The sequence below is a fragment of the Corvus brachyrhynchos genome, unplaced genomic scaffold (genome assembly GCF_000691975.1).
Source record: "Corvus brachyrhynchos isolate BGI_N302 unplaced genomic scaffold, ASM69197v1 scaffold283, whole genome shotgun sequence".
NCBI lineage: Eukaryota > Metazoa > Chordata > Aves > Passeriformes > Corvidae > Corvus > Corvus brachyrhynchos.
The window spans coordinates 1,003,452-1,029,377 of NW_008237409.1; the positions used below are offsets into that span (position 1 = coordinate 1,003,452).

At 47.0% G+C, this 25,926-nt stretch overlaps 1 protein-coding gene across 1 annotated transcript in view; it reads left to right on the forward strand.

Moving 5' to 3' along the window:
- Nucleotides 1-25,926, forward strand: part of MSI2 (musashi RNA binding protein 2) — a gene marked incomplete at its 3' end in the record, with an annotated part of 201,277 nt that overhangs the window by 69,870 nt on the left and 105,481 nt on the right. Inside the window, exon 3 of the mRNA XM_017730873.1 lies at nt 2,342-2,434. Within this exon, the coding sequence (XP_017586362.1) occupies nt 2,342-2,434 (93 nt within the window). The remainder of the gene's footprint in view (nt 1-2,341; nt 2,435-25,926) is intronic.

Here is a 25,926-nt window from a genome sequence, read left to right on the forward strand (position 1 = left end):
GCTGACCCCCAGCTGAGCGTGGGTGGCTGTTGTTGCTCCGTGGTGAGGGGCTTCCCCTTCACCTGAGTGGGAACAGGCTGCCTCCTGGTCCCACCTGCCCGTGTCCCACCTGCCTGTGTCCTGCAGCCACATCTCCAGGGCTGCTAGGGGTCCGTGGCTTGGGCCAGGTGAGGCCATGGTGCCATGTGCCACAGGTGGAAGGGAGGCAGCAAAACCTGCTGTTGAGGCACGTCGGGATCAGAGGGATCACAGCTCGGGCTGTGTATTTTCTGTTCTGGTGCTGGGGGGAGTGTGGTAACAAAGCAATTGAACCGTCTCTTCAGGGAAACAGGGATTGTAAGAGCAGACTTAATTTTGCGCTTTGCTTTGGTACCAAAGAACGTATTTCTGAAACCGTTTCCCAGCTCGCAACACATCTCTAGGCATTAAAATGTTGTGAATTTGCTTGTCATTACCAATATTTTCTTTGACTGAAGCTATTGAAACAAAGTGGTCTTTTTTTTCCTATAACCTTCAATCTTGCTTCTAAAAGCAATAGCTCTCTTTTTTCTTTCTTGGTCAAATATAAAAATGATGATAATTTCAAATACTGCTTTAGAATAATTGCTTTCCTCCCTCTTTTTATATGACAACAGAAGCTTGGCCTGATCTTAAATCAGATGCTGGCAGGCAGAGGGCTCTTGACAGCCCTGCAAAATCCTTTAGTTACAAGTCGGCTTTAGCCAATTCTTTATTTGTAAATGACAATTTTCTACAGAAAAATATATGCTTGGGCTTCAATTTCAGAGCCCTAGATTGCAGCCAGGAAAAAATAATTGAATTTTTACACATTTTTTTTTCCCTCCTCTCTTTTTCTTCCTAACTTAAAAAAAAATACCCAAACAGAAAAAGTGAGGCTGTGTAAGGTGTGATTGGAGCTGATTGAGGGGAATATCTGCCCTGGTTGATGTGCATGGCTGTGGGGGCAGGAGTGATGATTAGTTTGTTCTGTGCTGGGAGGATTTGGGGCCGCTCCAAGCTTTGTGTCCAATGCCTCGGTCCCGTGGAGGCTTCGCCCGTGGCCGCTGTGGGGTGGTGGGTCAGGGTCACCCTCGGTGTGGAGCAGGTCTGGGCTGTCCTCATGACCTCAGGAGCCCTCATTAAAGGCATCCTCAGAATCTTTAGTGAAAAAATAAGAAAGAGATAAAGCTTTCAGGCGCCAGGGTCGATCCCTGTGCCTCTGTTTGCTGGCCCATGTTTAACCAGGCAGGTCCTGGCTCTGGAGTTAGGGGCGTTTTTCCCTTCAGTCTCTGGAAGTTGGCTGCTTCACCCAGTTTCCAGAGAAAACGCGTTTCAATGCCCGGATTTGTTCCTGAGGCGTTTGTTGGTTTCCTGAGTTAGGCAGTGTTGACTCCAACACCTCTCCATGGTGGGTTGGCTGCTGCTGAGCTGTCTCCAGCTGTAGGGCTGTGGCCTGCTCTGAGCTGTCCCCAGCCCCCTTCAGAGAATGCTGACAGCACTGTCCTGGATCTGCCTGGAGCCACAGTGGCCCACGAGGATCAGTGGTGTGGGATCAGCCCACCAAAGACACCTTGGGGTTTGTATCCCTGGGCTGATCCTGCCTGTCCTCGAGGGCTGCAGGTTATGGATGATGGGTTGTGCTGTGGTGCATTCTCCCTAGGGAATCCAGCACCATCCCTTTGCCTTGTTGGACCAAGCTCAGGCGCACCTGGGGCAGCAGGCAGTGCTGGGTGCTCAGCCGGGGTCAGAGGAATGCAGACAGGTTCCTGGAGGGGCTGATCCAGCCCTGGTGGACGGTGACTCCACAAGCACAGGCTGTGGGAGCTGGAGGATGCTGCGTTGGCAGCACGGGCTGTCTTTCACCATTTGATTATTTTAAAAGTAACTGTGCAAGTTCCTTTTAAACTGACCCATGGAAACTTAATAACACATCGCTTCAATTTGATGTAATTGCCTTTTGCCTGCCAAAGAGTATTCAGCCTGTCTGTAGGAAAAGGAGGGGCAAAGGCACCTCTCTTTTGAGACAGTAGCTATGAAGAGACAATGCTCGGACCCCTTTTTCACTTATATTTGCATTGAGAAGCACAATAAAAATCATTTATTAAAAAAAAATATCCGGGGGCTACAGTTGTTATTGAGAGCCTTTACTCAGCCATCTCTCAAATAAAAACGAAACAAGACAGAGAAAGAAGTATCTAATCAAATCGAATTGAAATTGCTTTTGTAGAGAAGTATTCTCATTATCTGGGCTAGGGATGGGATCTGAAGAATATTTCTTTTTTCCACATATTGTTTGAAATAATCTGGTTAAACCATATGCTTGTCTTGTAATTTCTTACAGATGGTCACAAGAACAAAGAAAATATTTGTAGGTGGATTATCGGCTAATACAGTAGTGGAAGACGTGAAGCAATACTTTGAACAGTTTGGCAAGGTAAGTTCTCCCCAAGTGAGCGCTACACAGTTCTTCTTTCGTCCTTTTCTTTTTAAAGTGTGTTTTCAAAAACAAAAGTGCATTGAGGACTGAGCTCAAAGAACGCCAAGTTTTTGCTTTCTGTGTCATTTCTTGAAACCTCTGAAATTCCTTTTCTGTTTGTTGCTTGTGTGTGCACAACATTGCCAACACTGTTTATTTCCATTAAAGAAAAAAAGCATCGTTGGGAGGTGAATTTTTGTCTTCAGGAAGAATCTGACCCTTAGCTGAATGATTACACAGTTGTCTTCTCCATAAAATCAGCCTTCTGTTAGCCCCGATTCCAGTGGCAAAAAGGGCAGATAGACGTATTGGAGAGCTCATTAAGTTGTGAAAATGCCTGAAGGAACCACGTGAAAAGCAAGAGTAATGTGGAAGTCACTAGAATATCCACTTAATTTCTTACTAGAAAATCCTTCTGCAAGTATGTGTAGAATGCTGGCATCATTAAAAAAAAGAAAACAACAAAAAAACCCCACTAAAACCCCAAAACAAACAAGTTTATGCAGAGAAGGAGATCTGAACCTTGCCAGAATAGTCTTTGCTGTGATGTAACAGCTCAAACCCCACTGTCCAGGCTCTGGCTGGAGCTTAGTGAGACTGACTTCCACGGAGCTTCCTGGCTCCCCACGGCTTCTGGATGCTGGTTTGGGGCTGCTATGGGTGACGAGCTCACAGAGCTGCGGGCTCTGAGAGCAGTTTGTGTAGCACCTTCCAGGGGGACTCCTGCCAGCCCCACTGTCCACGGGACTCCATGGATTCCAGCTCCATGGATTCCAGCCCAACAGCTCGATTCCTGTCTTTTGGAGTGCAGCAATTGATGTTTTAGATGCAAGATTGTGTGAGGACACAGCGGGGTATCTCAGAGCAAAGCAGCCCCCATTCCTTGTAGTTAGTTTATGTTTCTTTCATCTGCCCTGAAAAGCCTGAGCCAGGCAGGATTTTGTTGAGGGCTGAGGAGGCGAGTTTATAAATGGTTCCTGTGCTGGATTGATAGTTGTTTTGCAAACCAGTCATTTTATTTTCAATAATAATCTTCGATTCCGGCAGGATGTTTACGGCCTGCTGAGCCTTTTATTAAAGGATTACACGAGCTTTTGGATGTTTCTTCTGTAGTTACTTCTAATTGCAGAACTCTACTAACCTGTATTTTTCAAGTTAATAATAGTTTCAATATAAGTGCTTTGCATATTGTCTGGATGTTGTCTTAATATAGTCATTTTAATTTCACCATCTGGTAGTTTCATGCTTGCAATTTTACAGTCCCTGAGAATGCAGCAGCCAGGCTGTGTCTTGGGAGTGACTGGGGATTCAGGATGCTTTGGTTCTGCTTTCATGCTCTGCCATTCTTGAGACAGCTTAGCAGAGGTTTGCCTTTCCAGAGGCACTACTTTGGAAAAATCAAGTGGTTTTTTTCAGGTGTCTTAATTTTTCAGGCTGAAAAATTAAGGAGCTGAAAATTGCACGAGTTGGGATCAAGACAGGAACCCATTCCTGTGTCAGCACAGCTGGGGATGTCCCGCTGAGGCTGTGTGGGCCAGGCACTAGAGCTCGGCTCCTGCAGGACTCGGGCTTGCAGGGCTTGGTCCCTGTCATTCCAGGTGACCTGTTTCACAGTCCCCCGTTCAGCCTGCGTAGAGTTTGGTGAAGCTGGTGGTGTTTGGGGCAGAGGCTGCTTGCCTGTGTGACTGTGACTCGACCTTGGTGCAGGTGTTTGGGTTCTCCCCACGGCAGTGCTCTTTATCAGCTGGGACAGTTTGGTTTTGGGGTGTTGGAGGTGATTCTCCCTGAGTCTCTGGTTGTCAGGAGATGCAGAGCTGGTTAATGACCCTTGGAAATGGGGAGTTGTGGCTCAGCTAGTTAGAAGACTCATTAACACACTGTGGACAGTGGGGTACTGCATTCAGATACAGTGAGCCAGGACTGGTGCTGCAGGACCTTGCAGGAGTCACATCCTTCTCTATCCCGCTTCCCTGCCCCTCCAGGACCTCCTTGCTGAGATCCCCAGCCCTCTGGGGCAGGGCCTGTGCTCAGCACGCAGCCTGGCTGTCCAGTCCAGCCATTACCATGCAAACAGTGATCCACATCGATTGGCAAGCTCTGCCGTTGCTTAGAGCTTCCTTAAAATAAAGCAAATTGCATTACATAATTAACGTGTGAGGAGCCTCCCGTGTTTGATAAGAGCATCTCAGGTGATTTGCTCTTTGAAATGCTGAGCTTATTTATTGGTGTGGAAAAAATTGCTTACCGACAGCTGCGATTCCTGAAATCCTGTTTGTACTTGCTGTGGAGGGGAGCTTTGCAGCCAGGGGAGGTTGTTTTGGTAACTAGAAGTAGCCCTCAGAACACAGGAGGTGGGGACAGCAGCCACCAGCTTTGGGCCCAGGCCGGCTTGCTGGTGTAACTGGAGTTGGCAGGAGAGGGATAAAGTGTTGAATTTGAAACTGCAGCTTTTTGAAAAGTTAATGCTGGAACCTTTGTCTCCAAGAAAAGGAAAAGCTTTAGTAAACCCTCTTGCCTTCTTCACCAGTGCAAGTGCCTGATGATACAGCACCAAAGTTTGTGGTAATAATAATTCCTGAAGTTTGGCTTGTGAGATTTCTCATAGGGATTATTTTTGCTTTCTGAAAAAGCCCAGGAGTCTCAGATTTCCTTTTGGGAAGGTGGGCATCCTTAGCTGCTGTAAGCTGGGAGGAAAACCAGGAAAAATTATCGAGTGAAGCCAAAAGCCATCACAGGACGAGCACGGAGCAGTGTAATGAACAGCCCTGTGACTGCTTAGAGCTGCTGAGGCTGGTCCTGTGCACTTGCAGTGGTTGTGGGACTCCCAGAGAGGCTTAGTGCAGTTTGGGTGCTGAGGAGGGGAAGCATTCTCCTTCCAGTCTTTTCAGGGAGCAGAATCTATGGAGGACCTGAGAAGGCTAAGCTGGGAAAATGCCAAACTAAGCCATAAGCATTTACAATCAGAAGAAGGGGGAAAAAAAAAAAAAGCCATTGTGTTACTCCCTGATCCTGACAGTCTCATGCAGTTGTTTGTGGGATCCTCTCCTGTTTCAGTCAAAGATGTTTCAGACATTCTTACAAACAAAATAAATTCACTGTCCATGTTGACCCGTCGGGGCTCTGCAGCATCACCCTTGTGCTGGGTGTGAAAAGCTGCTGAGGCCAGGCTTTAAAAGAATTTAAATGAGAAGCGTTAGGGCTGAGGAGATCCAGGGGGAGCGGTGGGGCTGGCATTCCTCCCGTCTGGAGAGGCCATGGTGCTGCCCTGAGCTGTGGGCAGTGCTGGGGCTGCAGGTCTGCTTGTTTTCTGGAAGGGGTAGAAAGTGTGGAGCTCTGAGATCGGGACATGTCGGAGCATTTAAGGCATCAGGCATCGTTTAAAAAAGGAAAAAGCCACAACAGACTCCTAAAGCCTCACCTGGAGTTCTGTGAGCAGCAGAGGAGAGCTGTGAGTGCTCGTGAGTTGCACTTCTCAGGACCTGCAGGTGCTGGCCACGAGGGCAGGGAGGGCTTGTGTTTCCCAGGTGCTGCTCCCTGCCCAGAGCTCCTGTGAGAGCAGCCCGGGCCTTCGCTTGCGCTTTGCAATTATACTTCACATGGCGAACTGTGTAATTAGTTTGGAAGACTTATGCCTAGTCATTGGTTTATCCTAATCGGCTTTGGCTTTTCCCAACAACAAAGTGAGCTTATTTTCCTAAGCTGAAACAACTCTGCTCCCTTTGTTCCTCTCTTTTATTGTCTCATTCCTTTCATTCTGTTTTACTGCCAAAGTTTTGTTTCATTAGGCCTACAAGTCATTTCCAATCCAGTGGGCTGCTACAATAAGGCCTTTATAACTCAGCTGCCCTGGTTCCCATGTCCCTTCTGGTCCAGAGCCAGGACTTGCTGTTTGACATGGGATTTTAACCCTTTGGCTGCCCCAGCTGCTGGCTCCCCCTTGGTGGGGCTGAGCCAGGCTGGAGATGGGGCTGGCGGGACCACACTGATCTCATGGATCCCAATGATTGCATGTGGCCATTAATTGATGGGATAATGGGCTCCAGGTAATGCGTTCAGGCCCAATTATGGAAAGAGAATTCTGAGTAAAAACCTTCTTACTGTAGTGAGTCGTGGTGGGAACAGTCCTTGGAATGAAGAGGCTGCTGTGTCCTTCTAACAGGGTGGGAACAGAGTTCTGGTGAAGGTATGTTCCAGTTGTCCCGAGCTATTAGATCAGCCCATCTAGGACCGTTCTTGTAGAAAAAATCATGTTTTCTTGTGTAGCAGAGAACACAAATTTAAATTTATCCTTTTTTGAATCAGAGTGGTGATGTTTGAAGGAGATCTGTGAAGTGGTTTTGTGACAAAACAATACTTTTCCATAATGCTATTTCAGACTGCTGGAAGAGCAGTCAGTGCTGGTGGCCCCAGATGTTTTGCTTTCAATCTGACAGCATTGGCTCTTCAATTTTCCTTTCACAGTAATCCTAAAGTGACTTTCAGGAGAGGGGGCTCTGGCACTTTTTTTATTTTAAATTTCCAGATGAAATTGGACCAGACCAGTATGCATTAATTTTGATTTCTATCCTGGCTTGCCACTAGGTCTCTCAGACCTACCGTAGACCTGTTTCAGCTTCACTTGGAATATGTTGTTTCCTCAGGAATGGCTTTTAAGATTGGAAATTTTGAGACAAGACAGGATTTCTGAATTACCTCTGTGGATCTGAAATGTTTTGTGCAGTCACTTGTTATTTCCTGTGAGACGCAGAGCAGATCAGTGGAATAATAATAATAATATCTGGATTCTGAGTTGGTTTGTTTTCTTTTTTTTCGGTGAAACTGTTGAGCTTTTGAAAACGTGTAATTTTCTCATCTCTTCTTTCTGTAGCCTTAGTGTCTTAGTCAAGTGAGAGAAGGTACCTTCTCACACCTGTCCTGGCTCCAGGCATGCCTCCATGGCCCCGTGGTGCTGCCTCACAAGGAGCTAAAGCTGGAAGCTCTGAACAGCAAAGCGTGAGACTGAGAATTTCCTCCTTCGGTTGTACCATGCCCTGCATTATAACACAGACCCTGGTGCAAATAACAACCAGTTAACCTTTGAAAAAATAACCTTTGTAATGAAGTCCCTCTGCTTTCTCTGTGTTAAGTGTGTCAGGAGGGGAGGAGGTGGGATCCACACGAGGATTTCAGCCTGATCGGATGGTTTACATAAATCGCTTCCTCCGTGCTCTCTTCCCTGACAGCTGTGAAAATATAAATCAGGAAAACAGGAGAGAAAACTCCTCCTTGTTTGGCCAGGCTGTCTGGGTGTGAACGAGTTAATGCACTGCTGTGGTATTAAGCACTCCAGTGGTTTACTTGTCCCTGAGACCTCAAGTATGGCCTCTGAAGATGTTTTTACAATAAAGTTGTTAGCATGAGAAAAGGTGGTTTTCTCACCATGGGTTCATTTTGGGGGGATTTGGAAGTCTGTGTGGAGCTGGGGCTAAGGCCAGAGTCAGGAGGTGCAAGGAATTCTGCTTGTATGAAAGTGAAAGCTTAGTTAATTTAGCCTTGGCAGAGAGTTTGGATTGTATTGTCACCTCAGTTGGACATTGATATGTAGATTTAACGGTCAATAGGAGACATGGATGGGCTGTCCTTAAAGCATTTGCTTTGCAGAAAAGTCATTTTTTGGTTTGACAGATTGTTAGCCTTTCACATTTTTCAGCACTGTATTTCCCAGTTCAGTACTTGGGGATTGGTTATGTTTTATGAAATGAAGGGACAAATTTGGACTCTTACTTACATTGTAGTCTCTAATAGCCAGAGTTCCCAAAACATTTGTAATAATGCAGTAAAACAGAGAACGTGATGGCTTTTTTTTACCTACTGCTGCTGTCAGTGTTCTCCTCCAGAGCAACTCCAAGCTCCAGGCCTGCTGTGGAACAGCTCAGAGCTCGTCCTGTTCTTGTTTCTAAGTTATCTGCGTGCACCTTGGCAGAAGTTGCATAATTTGAATTGCTCATCTCCTTAAAACAGAACCAGCAATAAACAGGCACGTCATTGTTTGCAGCTCCTGATAAGTTTGGGACAAGGAAAAGCAGAGATTTTGGGGGCTGTTCTGTTACAGGAGCACGGAGCAGCATCCACCTCCTACACACTGCTGCCTCTGCCCTGTGCTTGTGCTTTATAATTTCAGTGCTTCCACATTTCCTTATTTCCATGTTATGTCCATGATGTGCCAAAGGATAATGAATGTTCCTTTAAATTTTAGCTTTGGCATGTGACAAGGGATCTGGGATATAGGGGTCCCTCATGGCCTAAAGCACTTTTTATTATTTCTTCTCCCTCCTACACATGCGCTTTTTTTTTTTTTTTTTTTTTTTTGAAAACAAACTGAGAAACTTGATCATTGCTTGCAAAGCAGCCACTGTTTTTATCCTGCCAGTGAGAAGCTGTACACAGGAAGTCAGTTTTTAGGTGGTCTGTAATAAGCCACATGCTTTGTGGAAGTGGTTTTGTTATAAATTAGATGTTGGTTTCTACCTGGGTTTTATGAAAAGAGGAAATGTTAAGGCGGGATTTGTGGGCACGAAGGCGGTATCAGAGCCCAGCAGAAGTCTGAAGTACAGTTTTATTTCCTTTTCTCCTCTGGTTGATGAGGTGCTGAGGAGGCTTCGTGCTGTAGCACTGCAGCCCGTGGGAGATGAGTGAAATCAATCATTATTCAGGGGCTGTGTTTGGGGAGAGAAAAGTTATATGAAAATATTCAGGTTTCCTCCTCCAGCATGCATGTGATTTTTTTTTTTGGTGTGTGTCTTTTTGTCAGTTTTACAACTGAGCCAAACCCGTGGAAATTATCTATATCCTTTCTGAGACCCCAAGGAAGTCAATTTTGTTTTTCACCCCCGCTTTTATTTTATACAAATGCAATAGGCTATATAAAACCCCTAACAAAATGAGTTAATCCTGTTTGGTAACATCTTTACATTATCCCTGGAGCATTCTTGGATTCAGCCCCAGTGAGTGGGGTTGTAGAAGCAGAACTTCCCTGGAAGGAGATGATTTGGGTTTGCAGTGCTGTGGTGGCATCTCCAAGCCCTGTTTGGTCCCGTGGGTCTGGCTGCAGCTCTGCCCCAGCAAGCTGGGTTGAAAGGAGAAGATGGTGGTGTTAATCCCCAGCACTAGGAACCAGGTAAAATATCTGATGGACATTTTCAATATCTGCTGTGAAATTGCATCAGATTCCACTTTGGCACTTGTCTGGAAGCGTGGCCTCCTGGGTACTCCAGAAGTTATTTATAGGTGTAGGTGCTGCTCCTGCCATCCCTCCAGGGCACTTCTGATCTTTGAGGAGCTGCAGCTGAGGGGGCCCAAAGCTTGGCTTTGGGAAAACTCATGTTTTAGCACTGGTTCTCTAATGAAGAAACAGCAGCAGTTATTTAAACTTGGTGTGGTGTAATTGAAACCCATCCTCTCCTTCCTGCTCGCAGGTGTGGGGGAGGCTCACGGCCAAAGTGAGCTGGTTAAAACATAATTGATTGGGGAGTCAGCGTTTGATCAGTGCCATCATCCCACATAATGGATACCCCGGCACTGAGTGATGGGATGGGAAACGTGAGCGGGTTTTAAATGCGGCTCTGAGGCTGGGCCACAAAGAAAAGTGCTTTTTAAAGTGCCCAGGAAGAACTTCATAGAAATTGTTCCAAATGTGGAGAAGAGCACATGTTAGCGGGAGCAGATGTAATAACGCTTTTTCCACATGGAAATGAATGGCCATATTCGTCAGTCCTAGAGATGAAATATCTGAGTTTTGCTCACTCATGGAATATCGAGGTGAGACCAGTTTAATTAAAGTGAAGTTAATTCTGCAGGAGTAGAATATGAAATTCATTTGACATCCAGTGTACATGTCTAACTCTGTTAGGAATACTTAATATGTTTTTTTCTTGGGGGGAAAAAAAAGTGCCTGCACGTATTTGGGTAGAAATGGAGTGGTGGCCAAGCATGAATCACGTCAGTCCTATCAATAATTACCAGTCCTGGTACCTGCCAGCCCAGAGAGGGAGAGAGTGCTACAGTATATGTATTTATAAATATAACTGCAGAAACGGGGACAAGGGCAAAGTAGCTCAAATGAAGAGCCAATTAAGATAATCTAAGCAGAATGAGGATTAACTGCCTCTTAATCTGAAGGGTACCTAAAATGCATGTGGCCAGTTTAGGTCGAACAAGTGTTGTCTGTGTCAGGGACATCCACAAGGGGTTTGGGGTGAACAGGAATGAACACGGAGTGTTCACCCCAGTGCCCAGTGGTGTCAGAACGGTTCTGAGGGGTCCTGCTGGCAGCGTGTGCATGGAATGAGCCTCTGTGCTGTGGTGTCACCGCCGCAGGAGTTCGGAGGAGTACTGGATGTGTCATAAAGAAATGATTGCTGGTATAAGGGGAGTTAACATCGCAGTTTTTCTTTCCCAGAAAGTGGAAAGCACTCACAAGTCTTGTCAGGGAAGAAGCTGCTCTGTTTTTTCTTTTTAAAAAACAGTTTTAAACCCATTTTATTTAACCATTTAGCCCTTGTTCCATTTGCTGCTGCTCCAGGTGAGGCACCTGCAATGTACGTGGTGGGGAAAGGGATGCACATTTGCGCCTCTATTCCAGGAGATTGATTTTAAATTCCAGCAAACACGAGCATGTGCAGGATTGCACTCGGAGCATCCGTTTATTCTACCACTGGCCTGACAGGGTGTGGTGGGTGTGTGTTACCTGGGGCTGTTGGCTCGTGCTGGGTGTTTTTTGGGAGGCAGGGGGTGCCTGGACCCCACTGGCTGTGCCGCCTTTGCGGGGCAGTTGCCGTGTGAGTGGTGGCTCTGCAGGTGAAGGTGCCTGTGTTGACTCTCTCACTCTGCCGAGTGGTTTAGCGAGTTCAGATCTGTGCCATGTTAATTGTCAGGACTGGGAGGGTGGGAGCAGATTTCACCGGGGGCAATGGAAGAGATCCAATGAATTTCCACTCTGTTTCACTGCTTGGCAAACCAGCACTTACTGTCACTTTGCATAAATAGGTTTATTTCAGAGGGTCAGCCGGCACCACTCCCCCCTTCCCCTGCCGGCCCACCCTCCCCTGAAGGAGAGGAGGCCGACGAGCATTTAATTTCCCCAGCAGCAGGTGCTTGTCATCCATCTGAAGAAAGCTGCCAACATCTGGTGCAATTGCCTCGGCAAACGCAGTAACAAGGCGCCTGCAGTTCAAACGCAGAGAGAGCATTGCCTCTTTAATGATAACAAGCTGTTGGCTTCCCCTCTGAGATGAATTCATCTCACAGATGTTTGTCTAGTTTTGGCAATCTTATCACTATAGCTTTGGTGATTATGCTCAACTGGAGACTATTACTATAAAAGAAGTTTGAACTTGTTCCATTTTTGCATTATTTATTTATTTAGCCATTTATTTCTCTGCTTTCTGGATATAATTTGTATCAACAACTGTACTGTTGGTCCCATTACCCAAGTACCCTCACGCTTTTTATTGCATTTGCTGAACAGTAGCTTGCTACTTGACTCCCACCGCTGGCAAATGTCTTTCAGCCACGCTGACGTTTTTAACATTCCCCATCAACAGCTTTGTGGTTTGAACCCTCTATTTAACACTACATTTTCTGGGATTACTTGGCGCTCACTCTGTCTGTTCTCTCTAATAACTGCAATATACTCACTATTTCTGCAAAGCGTGAGGTGCCAAGAATATTCTGGATATTCTGTTTGGACGGCAGCGCTCTGGTGACCTTGGCAGGGCTTTGTAATGACAACACACGACCGTCTTCATTGTTGGATCTTAAACGTTTCCAGCCTCAGTGTGATCCTACGGAACATGGGGACCTGCAGGCTGAGGGCTGCAGCGCCTTTTGCTCTTGTTTGCTTCTCTAACATGCTTGTTTTTTTTAAGGAGACAATTTCTCCCCGAACATGTGGAATTTAATTCTGGTAAATAGGATTTATTTTTGGAAATGTGCTTGTGAATAGGTGACTCATGCCTGAATGAAGATGTGTCACTGTTGGTGGGGATACCACGCATATAATTTCTTAGGCTATAAATAGATGCCAGTCCAAGTACTGGTGACATGGTGATGCTTCGCACCGACTCGTTAGCTCAGCCTGGCTGCTGAGGAGAGTGTTTAGAGTGTCAGTCTCTCCTGCTGGAGCAACAATTTCTGCTGATGCTTATGGAATAACATCAATGGATTTGTGAAATCCTGGGAGCACTTTAATTGGCACAACAGAAATCAGGGTCGAGGCACGTTCCTGTGGTGCCATCATGGGGTGTACTCGTGTTTCTTCTCTCATTGCAGAAGTGGAAAAACTGAGAATTGGGGTGTTGGGTGCTTGTCAAAGGCCAAGTGTACCACCTGCAGGGTCCTGAAACTCAGAAACTGGGTTTGCTCATTTGTTTCTGTTGCTGAGGGGATTTTAAGATAAACACACAGGATCAGAGCTCACTCCCATTTTCAGATCTTGGAAGTAGCAGTTCCTTTTTCCTGTTGTTGATGCTAAACCGTGGTTCCACGTTGTTGATGTTTGCTCAACACCACTTAGCCACCAACACAGCACATATGGTTTAATGGCTGTCTTTTTTTTCTGCTTCTGCTGTAGTTAGAGTATTATTAAAAATCCATTAAATTTTGATGTACATCATAAAATATGTGCTCCTGTGAATGCGAGTGCAGATAATTATTTCTGATGAATAAACCAAAAGGACAAGTATGTAAGAAGTTCGTCCTGCAGCTTTCAATTTTCATTATATACATCTCCTGCAGGGGCAATCGTTGTGATGTTGCAGCTGGTTACTTCCGTGGCCTGGCTCTCCCCAGAGATGGATGATGACAGTGCAAACTTGAACTTGCACAAGTGCCAGTGTTTTTGTGGGCATATTTGTAGGTAAATGGTTAAGCAGGGGAGGTAACCCTCGGGAAGGCAGAGAGGGTGTGCAGAGTCTGCAACACAGCAGCGACTTTCTCCGTGTTGGTTCATTGTGCCTGGGCTTTGTGGATTGCCAGAAAGTAACCCAATTATTTCTCATTAAAGTAACTCAGAAATGAAGCAACAAGCAAGGTGTCATTGCTAAAACACCACCAGGAAGCCAGGCAAGCTCTTCTTGGTGTCCAGGGCCTGAAGCAGGCGAGGGAATCATTAAAAATAATGCATTATAGTGTCCATAAAGTTTCCTGCAGTATATAATGGCCCACAGGGGCCTCACCTAGTTTTCCATGTATGATATGGTTACAGCATCTCATTAACTTTCCCATAACACCAAATACACTTCTCTTGAACACCCCCTTCAGGCTTCACAGGTTTTGCCAAGTATTTCCTAACAAGCAGGAACTTCAATATTTATCATGCTCGCCTTTTATCCCCACCGGCTTAAAGAAGTGGTTGGCCTCTCTCCTGCCCCTTTCATTTCCTATTCCTGAATGCTCTGGGCAAACCCAGCTCTGGCAGGGTCCAGTCCCCTCACTGAGAGGACTTCCCTCAGTTTTCCCAACTCTGGTTTTAAGAGTCGCCCCTGGTATTTCTTCTGTTTAACTGCATGCCTGCACCCAGGGATTAGTCTTGGTGTAGCACATAAACTCTTGCAGAGACCTTGTGTTGGAGTGAAAGCTCCTCTGGACTCAGGCCCAGAGGGAAGCCAAAGCACAGGGGTTGAATTAAAACCTTTGGACAAGCTGAGATACATGAAGCCACACCAAAGTGAAATAGAAATACAGATTTTTAACTTTTAGTAGAAATACATGCTAAGTGCCTTAAAAAGTGCCTTAAACATTAAAAAGCTGCAGCAGAGACCTTAAAACACAGTTCTTACTGCAGCAGCGTTACTTTCTCACAGAATTCTTTTACTTTAGACAAAACATAGATAGAATTATACTGTTCACATTTTTTAGATAGTGTTCACGTAAACAATAAAAACTGATAGAAACTGTATGTGCAAATCTGTGTAATACCTGTGTAACACTGGTGTAAGACTTAAAATTCTTAGAATTAGACCAGGATAGGTTAAGAAAAGGAAAACTGGAATCGTGTGTTAATCTTATTGGTCAATTAACAAATATAATCCACACTTCTGTAAGAAAAGGATTAGATAATGGAAGAAACTAGAATTAGAAGAAGCAGCTGTTTTCTGCCTGCTGTTGCTGCTTGGCCTGATCATGTAACCCCCCTTGAACTCTGCCTTCAAGAAAGCTGTGAGACTATGAAACAAAGAATTCGGCAGCCTCCCCTGCTCTCTTACTCTGGTCCGAGAAGGAAGGGTATCAAAAGCTCAACAACCTTGGTCTTGGAAGCAGCACACAGCCCTTAGCTATCCCAAATGAGAAAGCCAACTAAGTCCTAAAGATCCTTTGTACCTGTGGTTTCTTTGCACCTGGATGTTAGTGCTAAAACTGCTCAGGCCTTGATGTGCTGTGTGTGGTGACTTGGTTGCTTTTTGCCCTGGAAAGGCGCCTTTGGGGCTGGGCACTGCTGCTGGTTTAGCTGAGTTCAGGGAGGTTGGTCCTGGGGGAAGATGATGTTTTGAGCTGACGTGGCCATCGGATGAGCTCAGGGATAAAGGGAAGGATGGAGTTATGCTTGTGCTGGGTTTAGGAGTTCAGCTCTGTGGACGTGGCACTGATTTGCTGTGTTATTTTGGTCTTATTCAGGTCTCTGTCCAAAATCTGGGACTAATAGTGTGGCTTTCCTCTTGCTGCTGTAACTGCAGGCAGTTCCGAGGGGGTTGAGCTGGCTGCGTGCAGCACCTTGCCACGACCTTGATCAAAGTCACAGAGCTGCTTTGAGACCAAATGATGACAAATAAATTCACCTTCATACAGTTTAGTCTAGCTGGCTTTGTTCCTTCATCCCTGATCTTCCCTGCGAAGGGTTCTGTTTACTTTCCCTGAAATGGAAGAGGCCCTGCTACACAGTCCTCTTTCAAAAATAAACCTCTGAAAAGGAAAACAAAAGAGAAGGAACAAAAATCAGACATTGTCCAATTATACAGAGCAGATCCTGATTCTGTGTTCCAGGCAGCTTGAGCCAGAGGTTTGTTTAAGTGTAACATGAATTCTACCATTTTTGGATGGTTTGAAACTCTCCTCTTCTCCCTCTTGTACTTTCAGAAAACAATCAAAAAAGAGAACTGCCCATCCTGTCAAAAAGAAGAGCTGCAGAGATTCAATACTCAGGATGGCAAAAGCAGATGAAGGGACACAAACACTTCCCACCTTCATGCTCTGCCTCCCTGAGAGTGGCCTTGGACTGTGGGGTCCCTGTGCCAGCCAGGCTTAAATGCCTTGGTGGCATCAGCATCTTTAGCAGTTTGCAGTCATGTTTCTGAAGTAAAAAAGCACTAAATGTTGCCTGTTCCCACCCTCAGAAGGGCTGAGAGGGATAACTGAAAACCTCTGTAATGCCAGAACTGCACTGTGTTCATCAATAATTAGGATAGGGGTTCCTGGTGGGAAGTAAGCTTTGTGCTTGGTTGGCTTGCAGGTCCTGTTTTCCATTTCTTTTCTGTTTAAGTGGAGAGGTTTATATACTGTTCCTTGACCTAAAAACTTGCTCTGTAAAAGGTACAGAAGGTGCAGGCTGAGATAATGCGTCTTTTGGGACTGGAGGTTCACTTTTGCCCTCTGTTTACACGGTGTAAATCAAACTGGAGTAGAGCTGTGCAAACAGGCCAGGGCAGCTTGTGCATCAGGGGCTGTTCAGCCCTGTCACGGTGGTAATGCTGGGTGAAAATGCTACTGCCTGGGCCAGTTTTGTCTTGGCCTTTGGGGATCAGGGAAGGGCTCTAAAAATAAAAGAATCTGAGGTAATTGGAGCTGGTCTGCACACACAGGGTGTGAGTGAACGTATTCCATGTGTCAGCAGCACTGGAGCTGTGCTTATTCACATGAGCTGTGAGTCGGACACTTGGTTTTGAACAGTGTGGGCTGGGAACAGTATCTTTAGGAAGAAATTCTTCACTGTGAGGGTGGGGAGGCCCTGGTACAGGGTGCCTTGTCCCTGGAAGTGTGCAAGGCTGGGTTGGGTGGGGCTTGGAGCAACCTGGGGTAGTGGAAGGTGTCCCTGCCCATCGTGGGGAGTGGAACTGGATCTTTAAGGTCCCTTCCAACCCAAACCATTCCATGGTTGTGTCCCCACTGCATGAAGGGTCTGCATGTGCTCTTTGGTGTCCCGTTCTCTGACTCTTGTGGCCTCTCCAAGCAGGGTTGGAGTGTTGGTGCTGTGAGCCACAGCCCCGCCAGCGTGTGCAGCCTCCTGTGTGCTACAGCCCGGGCAGGAATCCCTTCCCTTGCTCAGAGTGCTGCTGAAATATTAATGCAGAACAAATCATCCGGTTTAAACCGAACATCAGGTGGCGGAGGGAGCAGTGGGGTATGATGCTCGCCGTGGTTTGTACAGGGAAATGTGCCTCCACTGCTGCTGGATCCTCCTGGCACAGTGCCCTGAGCCAGGTGGGGAGGTGGAGGAAATGTAATAACCTGGTCCTCTTAAGTGCTGGGAGTTTGGGTCCTTAATCCTGCTCTAGGCTCCTAGGAGCTAAGGTGAAATGAGTAAAGGAGCGTTGCTATTTTGCATCATCTGTGAGTGATTGGGAGGGTACTTGGAAAAAGTTAACTGCTCTTGGGACTTTCTCAGACTGGCTGTTTAAATCAGTTATTTTTCCCAAATGCTAAATCTAGGAGACTTCCTCAGCAGCCCAGTGGTAATAATAATACTTATATAGCACTTTACATATTCCAAGTGCTGTCCAAAAAGCTGATCTGTCTTGTCTGCAGTGATGTGTAGTTAAACTTGAAGGATATTGGCCTGAATTTGTAGTTGTTTATCAGCTGTGTATCTGTGGGTGAATTTACTTTTCTGATGGTTTGTACCCTGTGAGTAAATTCATTTCTCCTGTGGATCTTGACATTAATTCCAGTCTTTCGTCTGGGTAGTGGAGATGATCTTTAAGAAGAGCAGAGAAGAAAGATGTCTTTCTGGCTATTGCACTGCAAAAAAAGATGAGCACAGCTTTAGAGAAGTATTTCAGCCTAATGCATAAATTAATTTAGACCCCTAGAAGGAGTGTGGTTTTTCCCTGGGGAATGACCTGGCTGCCACGTGGCACACGGATGGCCATTGCCTCTCTTACATAATCTCTCCAAGGGTTTGCTGTTCTTTAAAGGTGTTTCCAGCGGGCATTAGGTGCGGGCAGAGGGAGCAGGTTTGCACACCTGCCTGCAATTAAGGAGTTTGTTTTTATTCCCCTTGATGGTTTATGACAGTCCCAAGGACAGTCTGTACCGTGTGGAGTTGTCCCTCAGCCAAGCGTGTAGTGCTGGAGAGGGGGAAGTGCTCCACACCCAGCCCTGTGTCCCCTTCTCGGTGTCACCTCGGGCAGGTGGGAGCCCAGGATGTGGGAACCAAGCGGAGCTGAGGGCTGACACGGGCAGGACACGGAATGTGGAGGCACAGGGCCTGAGTGAGGGCTTGTGGGAGACTGGAGAAGGACAATATCCTCGGTGAAAGGGGCCAGGGAGAGAGCCAAGTTCCTCGAAAGAGGACCTTGCAAGGAACGCGCAGATGACATGAAAAAGTAATTAAAAGGAAAGCCCTAATGGGACGTTAGGGGGAGATGCAGCTGGAACTTGAATAAGCAAATGTAAAGAGGGAATTAAGTTTGTAAGCTTTCCTCTGAGGAGCTGCTGGGGAAAACAGGGCAACAGCTTCTGCTGATGTAAATCAGCATTGAGCCCACTGCCAAAGAGCTCCTGCCTGTGAGTGTGGCTCATTTGATATTTGCTAGTCCTAAACCTGGAAAACACACGGGGAAAGAGGCTGTGGCGTTCTGCAGAGGTGACATGAAGGACGCTTGAGTCCAAAGTGAAGGATATCGACTACAAAAACAAAGGGAGACTGTTGGTAATGTAGTCTGCCTGGGGCAAATTGATAGTTTGCGATAAGTAATATTAATTTAAGTGTATAATGCTTTAAATTATCTGGATAATTTAATCTATGTGATTTTAAAGAAATTATTTATCAGCTCTGATCTTGCATAAAAATAAAATAAACCAAATAAAACAAAACCCCTCAATTAATATTAGCACTTTCACTCTGGAGAGTAATACACAGCAGAGACATTTATTTTTAGCTGTGAAGAATTTGCATGTGTGTTTCCAGATGTGTTCTCAGACTTGGTGCTGCTTAAAATTCAGCTACCACAGTACGTAGATCCCAGTTTTCTTTTCCGTAGCATTTTGTCTCTGCCACTGTGGATGTAATTTTTTTCTTTTTTTCTTCTTTTTTCTCTTTTTTCTCTTTTCTCCCAGCAGAGGTGGTGGAGGGGGGTGTGATGATTAAGGCAGCCGGTAAGTCTCTTAGCTTCCTCTGAACTTTACTCCCTCTGCCAGGAGTGACCTATTTAGATGAGGCCCTTTGATGCAGTTGGGGAGGTCAGGTGAGGTCAGAGCACTGGCCGTGCCAGAAATCCCACAGATGCAGGAAGCCGGGAACTTCTGGAGGATGCGGGTTGAACAGGCAGTTGTTTCAGCGTGTTCTCTCTCTGCGTGTGCGTTTGTTCTTTCTCTAAATCCCTGGAACAGAGGGGGCCGGGTGCTCTGCAGTGCAGAGAGCAGCCGAAACGCCCCTGTGCTCGCGGGCGGGCGCAGGATCCTCGCGGGAGCGGGCCTGGAGCAGGCACAGCGCCGGGCTGGATTCCCCCTGCTCCGCTCAGGGATCGCTCAGCGCTCACGCAGATGCAGATGGCAGCCCTGCCTCCCCAGCTCCTCCTTCCCGGCGTCCTCGCAGCCTCCGAACAAGGGGCTGCGCAGATGTGTGAGATCCTCCAGCCTCTTTAATTCCTCTAATTGCCATGTGGAAGAAAGGGAAGGAGGAAGACTGCTCCTCTCAGCTTGGTTGTCCCACAGTAAAATCCCAGCTGAGCAGCTTAAAATAGATGGTCAGCTGGTTGTGAGGGCCGGAGCTAGCCCGGAGAGCATGGCATCTGTCTCCCAGGAATGCTGCCTGGTCATCAGGCCGGATAAATTAGGACTAGGACTGGTCTGTGTTTGTGTGAGAGACAGGCTGCAGTGGGGATGGGGAGCAGCCCTGGATGTCAGCGAGGCGGACGTGCTCCTGTCCTCTGGCGTGTGCCGGGGATCGATAGCGCGCTGATCACGGACACCGCGGGTCACAGCGTGGCTGTGCCCGTGGCGCGCCCGCTCCTGATCCAGCTTAAAAAGGGGGGGGGAAGAAAGATTATGCCAATGATACCAGCACAATGACCAAGTCTGTTCTACCTTCTGTGCTTCCCTCTGCGCGCTGTCGCCTCCCTCCTGTGGCCGGGCTGGATCCAATGGCAGCGCTGCTTTTCCTCAGATGCAGCACAAAACAGATTTTTCTAGTGGCTGAATTTAATCACTTAGATGCAGAACACTGATAGACTGAATCAATTTAATTCCTATTGCTCATGACTGGGAGGGGAGAGAGGGGAGGAGGAAGGTCATAACAATTTAGCAAACAGCAACTTGGCTTAAAAATGTAACCAGTAGGTCATCAGTCTTAGTTTTCTTTGGGTTCGGGTTTTTTTGGGATTTTTCTAAACCTGCCCAGGCCAAGAAACATGGCAACAGTGGGAAGAGGGGAACACTCTACTGTGCAGGGTGGAAGAGGTCATTTGTTGGTGTGCAAGGTCTGAAGTGCTGGGGCTGCCACAGAGCTGTGGGATCAGCTCCATCAGGGAGGAGGGGTGATGCTCCCCCCTTTTTTTTTTTTTTTTTTTGAGGGAGCTGCTGCAAAAGGTGTCTCATCGCTGGGCTGTGAATGTCTGGAATGGCACGTGGTGTCTGAGCATTTGTTTGCTTCAGAGCATCTCAGTGCTGAGCTGCGGGATGCCTGAGTGGTGCCAGAGCTCTTTGGGAGACTCCAGTTACCTGCTGTGGCACAGTCCTGCTCTGAGAACAGAAGGATTTAACTGGAAGTGGAGCAGTCTGTGAGTCTCCTTGCAATGTAGGGCCCTGCTGCTCCTCAGGTCTGTTGTTGTTGGGGTTGTACCCCTTCCATACAAAGCCCAAAGGATTGGCAGTGCTCTTGTAGTGCCTTCTCCAAGGGACTTCGCTCTGCAGAGCACGGGCTGTGCAGGTTCTGTACAGCCCCATGCCTGGTGCTTTTGGGCTCTTCTTCTGCAATTTTGGTGGTCCCAGGAGATTAAGCTCCTGTGAAGAGGTTCCCAGGATTGGCCTGGGTAAGCTGTTGATGTCACATTCATCTTTTACAAGCGTCCAGCCATCCCAAGAGAAATCCCAGGCCCATCAGCCGAGTCCCAGCCCTGGGTGTCGTTTCAGGAGGATCTTTCACAGTTTCTCATGCAGCTCTTACCCCGCTGGGTGCTGCAGGACGTGGGTGACACTGTCGGCTGCTGGGGGGTACCTTGTGAGCGATGCTGTGCCGTCCCTTGCACGGCTCCAGCTCTGTGCCAGGGCCTCCTGAGGTGCCCTCCAGCTGCACAGGCGGAGCTGCACAGCCCTGACCCAGCTGCTGCCATCAACAACCGGGGCGACCTGAACGCAAAGTTTGTCCCCCTGCCACAGCCATTGGCCCATATGCACAGTGGTAAATAAAAGCTGGAGTTGAATTCCTTTCAAGTTTTATATAATATTCGCTACAATATGGAGTGGAGGGGGGAATCCCTCTTATGAGTAGTTCTACCAAAAAATAAACCTGAATTTCTCTTTTGTCAGGGGTTGTGCAGCAGGGCAGTGATGTGGTTACAGAGAAGGGAATTCTCAAGTTCATTGCAGGCTCCCTGCTGCTGTGTGAGGCTGTGGGACCTCCACAAACAGCCCCGGCCCTGCTCCAAGCTGGGCATTTGTGTGCTGCTGTTCAGTGAGAGGCTCGTGCTGGCAGCAGGAGATTCCAGAGGGAAGGCAGAGCTGGTATCCAGGCAGTTGGCTCGGAGGTGTTTGCTGCCTGCTCTGCTCTGTCTGGAGCCTGCTCTCGAGCCTGGCCCTGCGTGCGCAGCTGAGCAAGGACGTGAACCAGAGCAATGACAGAGGGAGCAGAAGGGGAGGAAGTTCAGCTGCGCTAAGCGATGGTCAACTTAAAAATAGGCCCATCTATTTATAGCCTTGGCAGTCCACTGCCCCCCCGAGTGCTACAGCCTGTCTGCAGTCTCATCTCAGGTATATATGTATATATATTTATTTATAGACATGCATATACGCACACACACATTTGTGGGCAGAGGAGACCCTCCCACCTGCCCTGGGGCTGGCACGTGGGGCATGGACCCTGAGGGTGACAGGGAGCCTAGCAGCAATTTGGGTGCCTTTTCCCTTCCTGCCTTTGTTGTGAAATGCCCAGCTCGTGGGTGGGTGGCCTCATGCCACTGCTTCCCTTACAAACCTCTGCTTATAAAATACCTGCTCCTAGTTGAAACTTAATCCAATTAAATCTTAGTTATATAGGGCCCCAGGACAAAGTTGCAATTTTTTCATATATGCTTGAAAAAAAAGGGAAGGAAGTGTGTCTAGGGACTGTTTCCTTTGAGATTGTCTGTCCAGCACTGAGGACTTTTCTGTTCGTTATTTGCATGCTTATATTTAGTTCAATTCTATGACCTATCAGGCAGGATTGATATTCTTGGTTTTTACTTGCACAGTTTTATTTGCATGTTTGGGCCTGACGTATAATTGGTGTTTCAGTCGTGGAAATAATCAGCAGAGTGGATAAGCTTTGATGGATGGCACTGTTGGCCAGAAAAGCCAGCACCCCTGGGAACAGCAGTGGTTGTAGAAGGCTCCTGTGGCTGTTCTGGGACTGCGATGTCGGAGTGGTACCACTCCAGCCTTCCAGCAAATCCTGACTCTACCTCAATATATTTGTACCTCAAGGCCCCTTTGCCTGAATTAGACATGAGGTTTAGTAAGACTTTGTGAGGGAGTTTCTTGTACTTGAAATGAAACCAGCTGGTTCTATTTCAAGGAGCATATTGAGGGGAGATTAATGTCTCTCCATACACAACGCCTGTAAGGGCAGTTGTGGGTTCTTTTTGGGTTTGATTTTATTTTAATGGAAGACCGATTCTGTTTTAATGTTTCAACTTCGGGCTGCCAGTTCAGACTTGAAAGCTGAAGCTGCTCCTTCCCTCAGTAGTACACACTTAAGAGTGGAATTTCTGCTTTAGTTTTTGATCTCTTGTGCTTTTGTCATTTTTTTATCACAACCTTATGTGTTCTTTAAACAGTTTTTTATTTAATCATTTATTCTTTTAAGTGGGTTTAATTGTATAAAGATTATCATGCATAAAGAGACGTCTATAATTAGAAGGGGGGATTGGTGCTGTTAGACAGTGTTTTAGTGAGGAAAATTACAGTGTTCATAAACTGTTTGGAGAATGGAGGCAGCATATATTAACACTCAACAGGTTTTATGTAATCCTAAGAGAGGATTGACTCTTGCTCACTTGGATGAGTTTTAAGCCCTTCTTCAAGCTTAGTGCTCCCCTCTCTTCCTTTTCTTTCTCCTGGTGCAGAAGTGGAAACAGCCCTGTATCTGCTTTTCCTTTTTCCTTGAAAGCACGAATTACTAATAATAATTGACAGTTTTTTATTGCTTGGGCTGTGAAGAGATTTTCCTTTGGCTGCTCCACTGTCCTGACTCTCCTGCCCCTCACTTGTGCCCGGTGGCAGGTGGGGAACCTGGCACCATTCAGATAGACGTGCCCTTGGGACTGTCCAGGTGATTTCCAGCTCCAAGGATTCAGCAATGGGATGCACATGAGGTGGTTTAAAGTCTCCTGGGATTCTTTCACACTGAGTTCTGGCCAGCTCTCCTGGAAAGAACATGTCACCACTGCTCTTTTTCTTACTGGTGCCTCCTGTTACAGTGTGCATGTGCGAAAGTACGGATAAACACAGAAAGCTGTTGTGGTGCTCCATTCCAGGTAGGGGATTGAGTGGGAAGAATTACTCTGCACATCATTCGTGAGCTGAAGTGAGCAGGAAAAGCCAGTGTGTCATAGCTTAGCAGCCTGCCTGCAGTCCCTGGATTGTCAGTATTTCTTCTCCCTCCTCCCCTTCCCCATTGAAATGACACAGCCACAGGGGACCATTGATTTCTGCTCTCCATGTTGTTAATGAAAAATCCCTTGTTGGGTCCTGGTTCTCTAAATCCTTTGAGACAGCTGCAACAGTTCAGATACTTCAGGAGCAAACATGTCAGGCTGGGTGATGGACGACTTAGTGAACTTTAAAGGGACAAAAGGGTCGCCTTTGGTTGGCCATAAACCCAAGCGATTATCCATGAGATTATTGCATTTTCTGTAGCCAGTTTCTGAGCATATTTTGATAACTCAGTACACAGTTTCCATCTCTGATGGCATACGAGATTTATCGTGTTTCTTAATGCTTAATAATTGTATTTTGAAGTTTAGTGCCAGCCAAACAAGAGCTGTGAGTCTCAGTGATGCTAAATAAAGCCTTCTCATGGTTTCCCAGGACTCCACATGCGGTCCTTCTTTCCTTCGCTTTGCCAAGTTCAAGCCATTGATTTTGAGGGAAGGGAAGTATTACTTTAGATCACCTTGTAATGCTTTGTTGCCACACTTTATGTTCCTGGACAGCACGGTAGTGGAACACTCCCTTTATGAAGTGGAGGGTGCAGATGGCAACTCATTAAAACTTTAGTGATAATCACCCTTCCTATGGAATTACCGCTTAAATCTGGTTAGTAGAGGAGGAGGAGCAGTGTCACGGAAACATGCTGCTTCTGGGTGATTTAAAAGCATATGGGATTGAGTGTTTTATGTGTGCCCCTTGTCAGGAGCCCTCAGAGCAGATTGCCAGAATTGTTGAGCAGTTACAGTTTAATGGAGGTACAGGAGCTTTTGCTCTTGATCCCTTTGACAGTTAAGCTGTCGTCTCCAAGTGCATTTGGAAAAAAAAGTCTTTTAAATACAGCTTTTTTTGCAGAATAAATGGAGGCGAGAACAAGTATGTGAGGCAGCTGGTGAGGAGCTTTTTTGGTCATTTCAAGGTTGGGAAGCATTCTTTGGGGAGCGATGCATCCTTGTTACACGGCCTAAAAGCAAAAAAGGTACTTGCTTGTTTGTCCTCACTTGTGCAGATGGTAAGAGGAATGGTCCCAAGGGCCAGCTGAGAGCTTGGAAGTGCCTGGCAGTTAGAAAAAATATTTGGATTCAAGTCTCAACACTGTTACAGATTTTACTTTGGGACTTTGAGCAGGTCACTCACTTATTCTCTGTCTCGGTTTCCCACTTGTGGAATCTGGCTGAAGGGTCACTGCCTTCACTGTAGCGCAAAGCACTGGAGATCGTGAAGTATTTGTGTGTGAGCGGGACTAAATATTAACTGTGCGTAGAGAGAGGGTCTTGGCAAGTATTTTGAGACATAGGGCTGTTGAGTGTAACTGGGGAGGCCCTGATTTCCAGAGGCAGGTGAGGATGTCTCCTCTTCCAGGCAGCTGCATTTGGGTAAAGAGGGTTCCCAGCAGCATCCTGAGTGTACCAACATATTTCAGCCTAGAGGTGTCTAAAAAGCTCCCCACATAAATCACCTTGCTTGGGTAACTCAGGTGCAGCAAGGGTGGGGATTGTTTTTCACTGCTCCAAGGACTCGTGCTGTAGTGTCCCCATGTCCCCTGTCTGCGTCTGCCTTTCCATGAATTTCCCTGGAGGGCCGCCAGTGGCTGGGGGGCGGGCGCCCGCCCTCCCTGCCCGCTGGCTCTATGGGATGAACCACCAGCCAGAATTTGGCCTCTGTTTTCTCAGAGTCGCATCTGTCTAGTCTTCCTAAAGCAAACAGAGAAGCTTTCCTGCTTTTTTGGTGCTGCCGAGCCAAACACCATGCCCAGGTCTGTTCCCTGCTTGGCTCCCGCCACGGTGGCCTGGCTGTGCCTGGGAGCAGCGCTGGCCAAAGGCTTGCACCTTGTGTGCCAGGAAGGTGGGATGCTTGGGAGAAGAAAACAAAGTATTTCAAACAGTATCCTGCCTTCAATCAAGTATTAGGTGGGAAAACCTTGATGTAGGGTGGGACACAGCAAGATCTGTTAAATACTGCTCTTCCTCCTCATCAGAGCTGTATTTGAGTTGATAATTGTCTGTTTAGTGCACGTAAATGAATTCCTGATTCTGTCCTTACATCCAGCAGCTGGACTGTGGCTCCGTCCCCGCCTGGCACTGCCTTGTCGCTTGGCCCCTTGCTGGGGACTGGATTTAGGTGCTTTTTGCTTATCTCCTAGTTCATGTTTTGCCTCGTTTGCAGCAGTCACAGCCTCGCAGCCCAAGCCTGTCCTGACAGCGCTGGTGGGGCTGAGGGACAGCACAGGTGACCAGGGCAGCCACGCTCCCGCTGGCATCGCTGCAGGGATGCTCTTGAGGATCTGAGAGGAGCTTTGGCCTGCCCAGACCTCTCCTCTGGCCATGGGATGGAACCAGGACCCAGAGCTGGTGGGT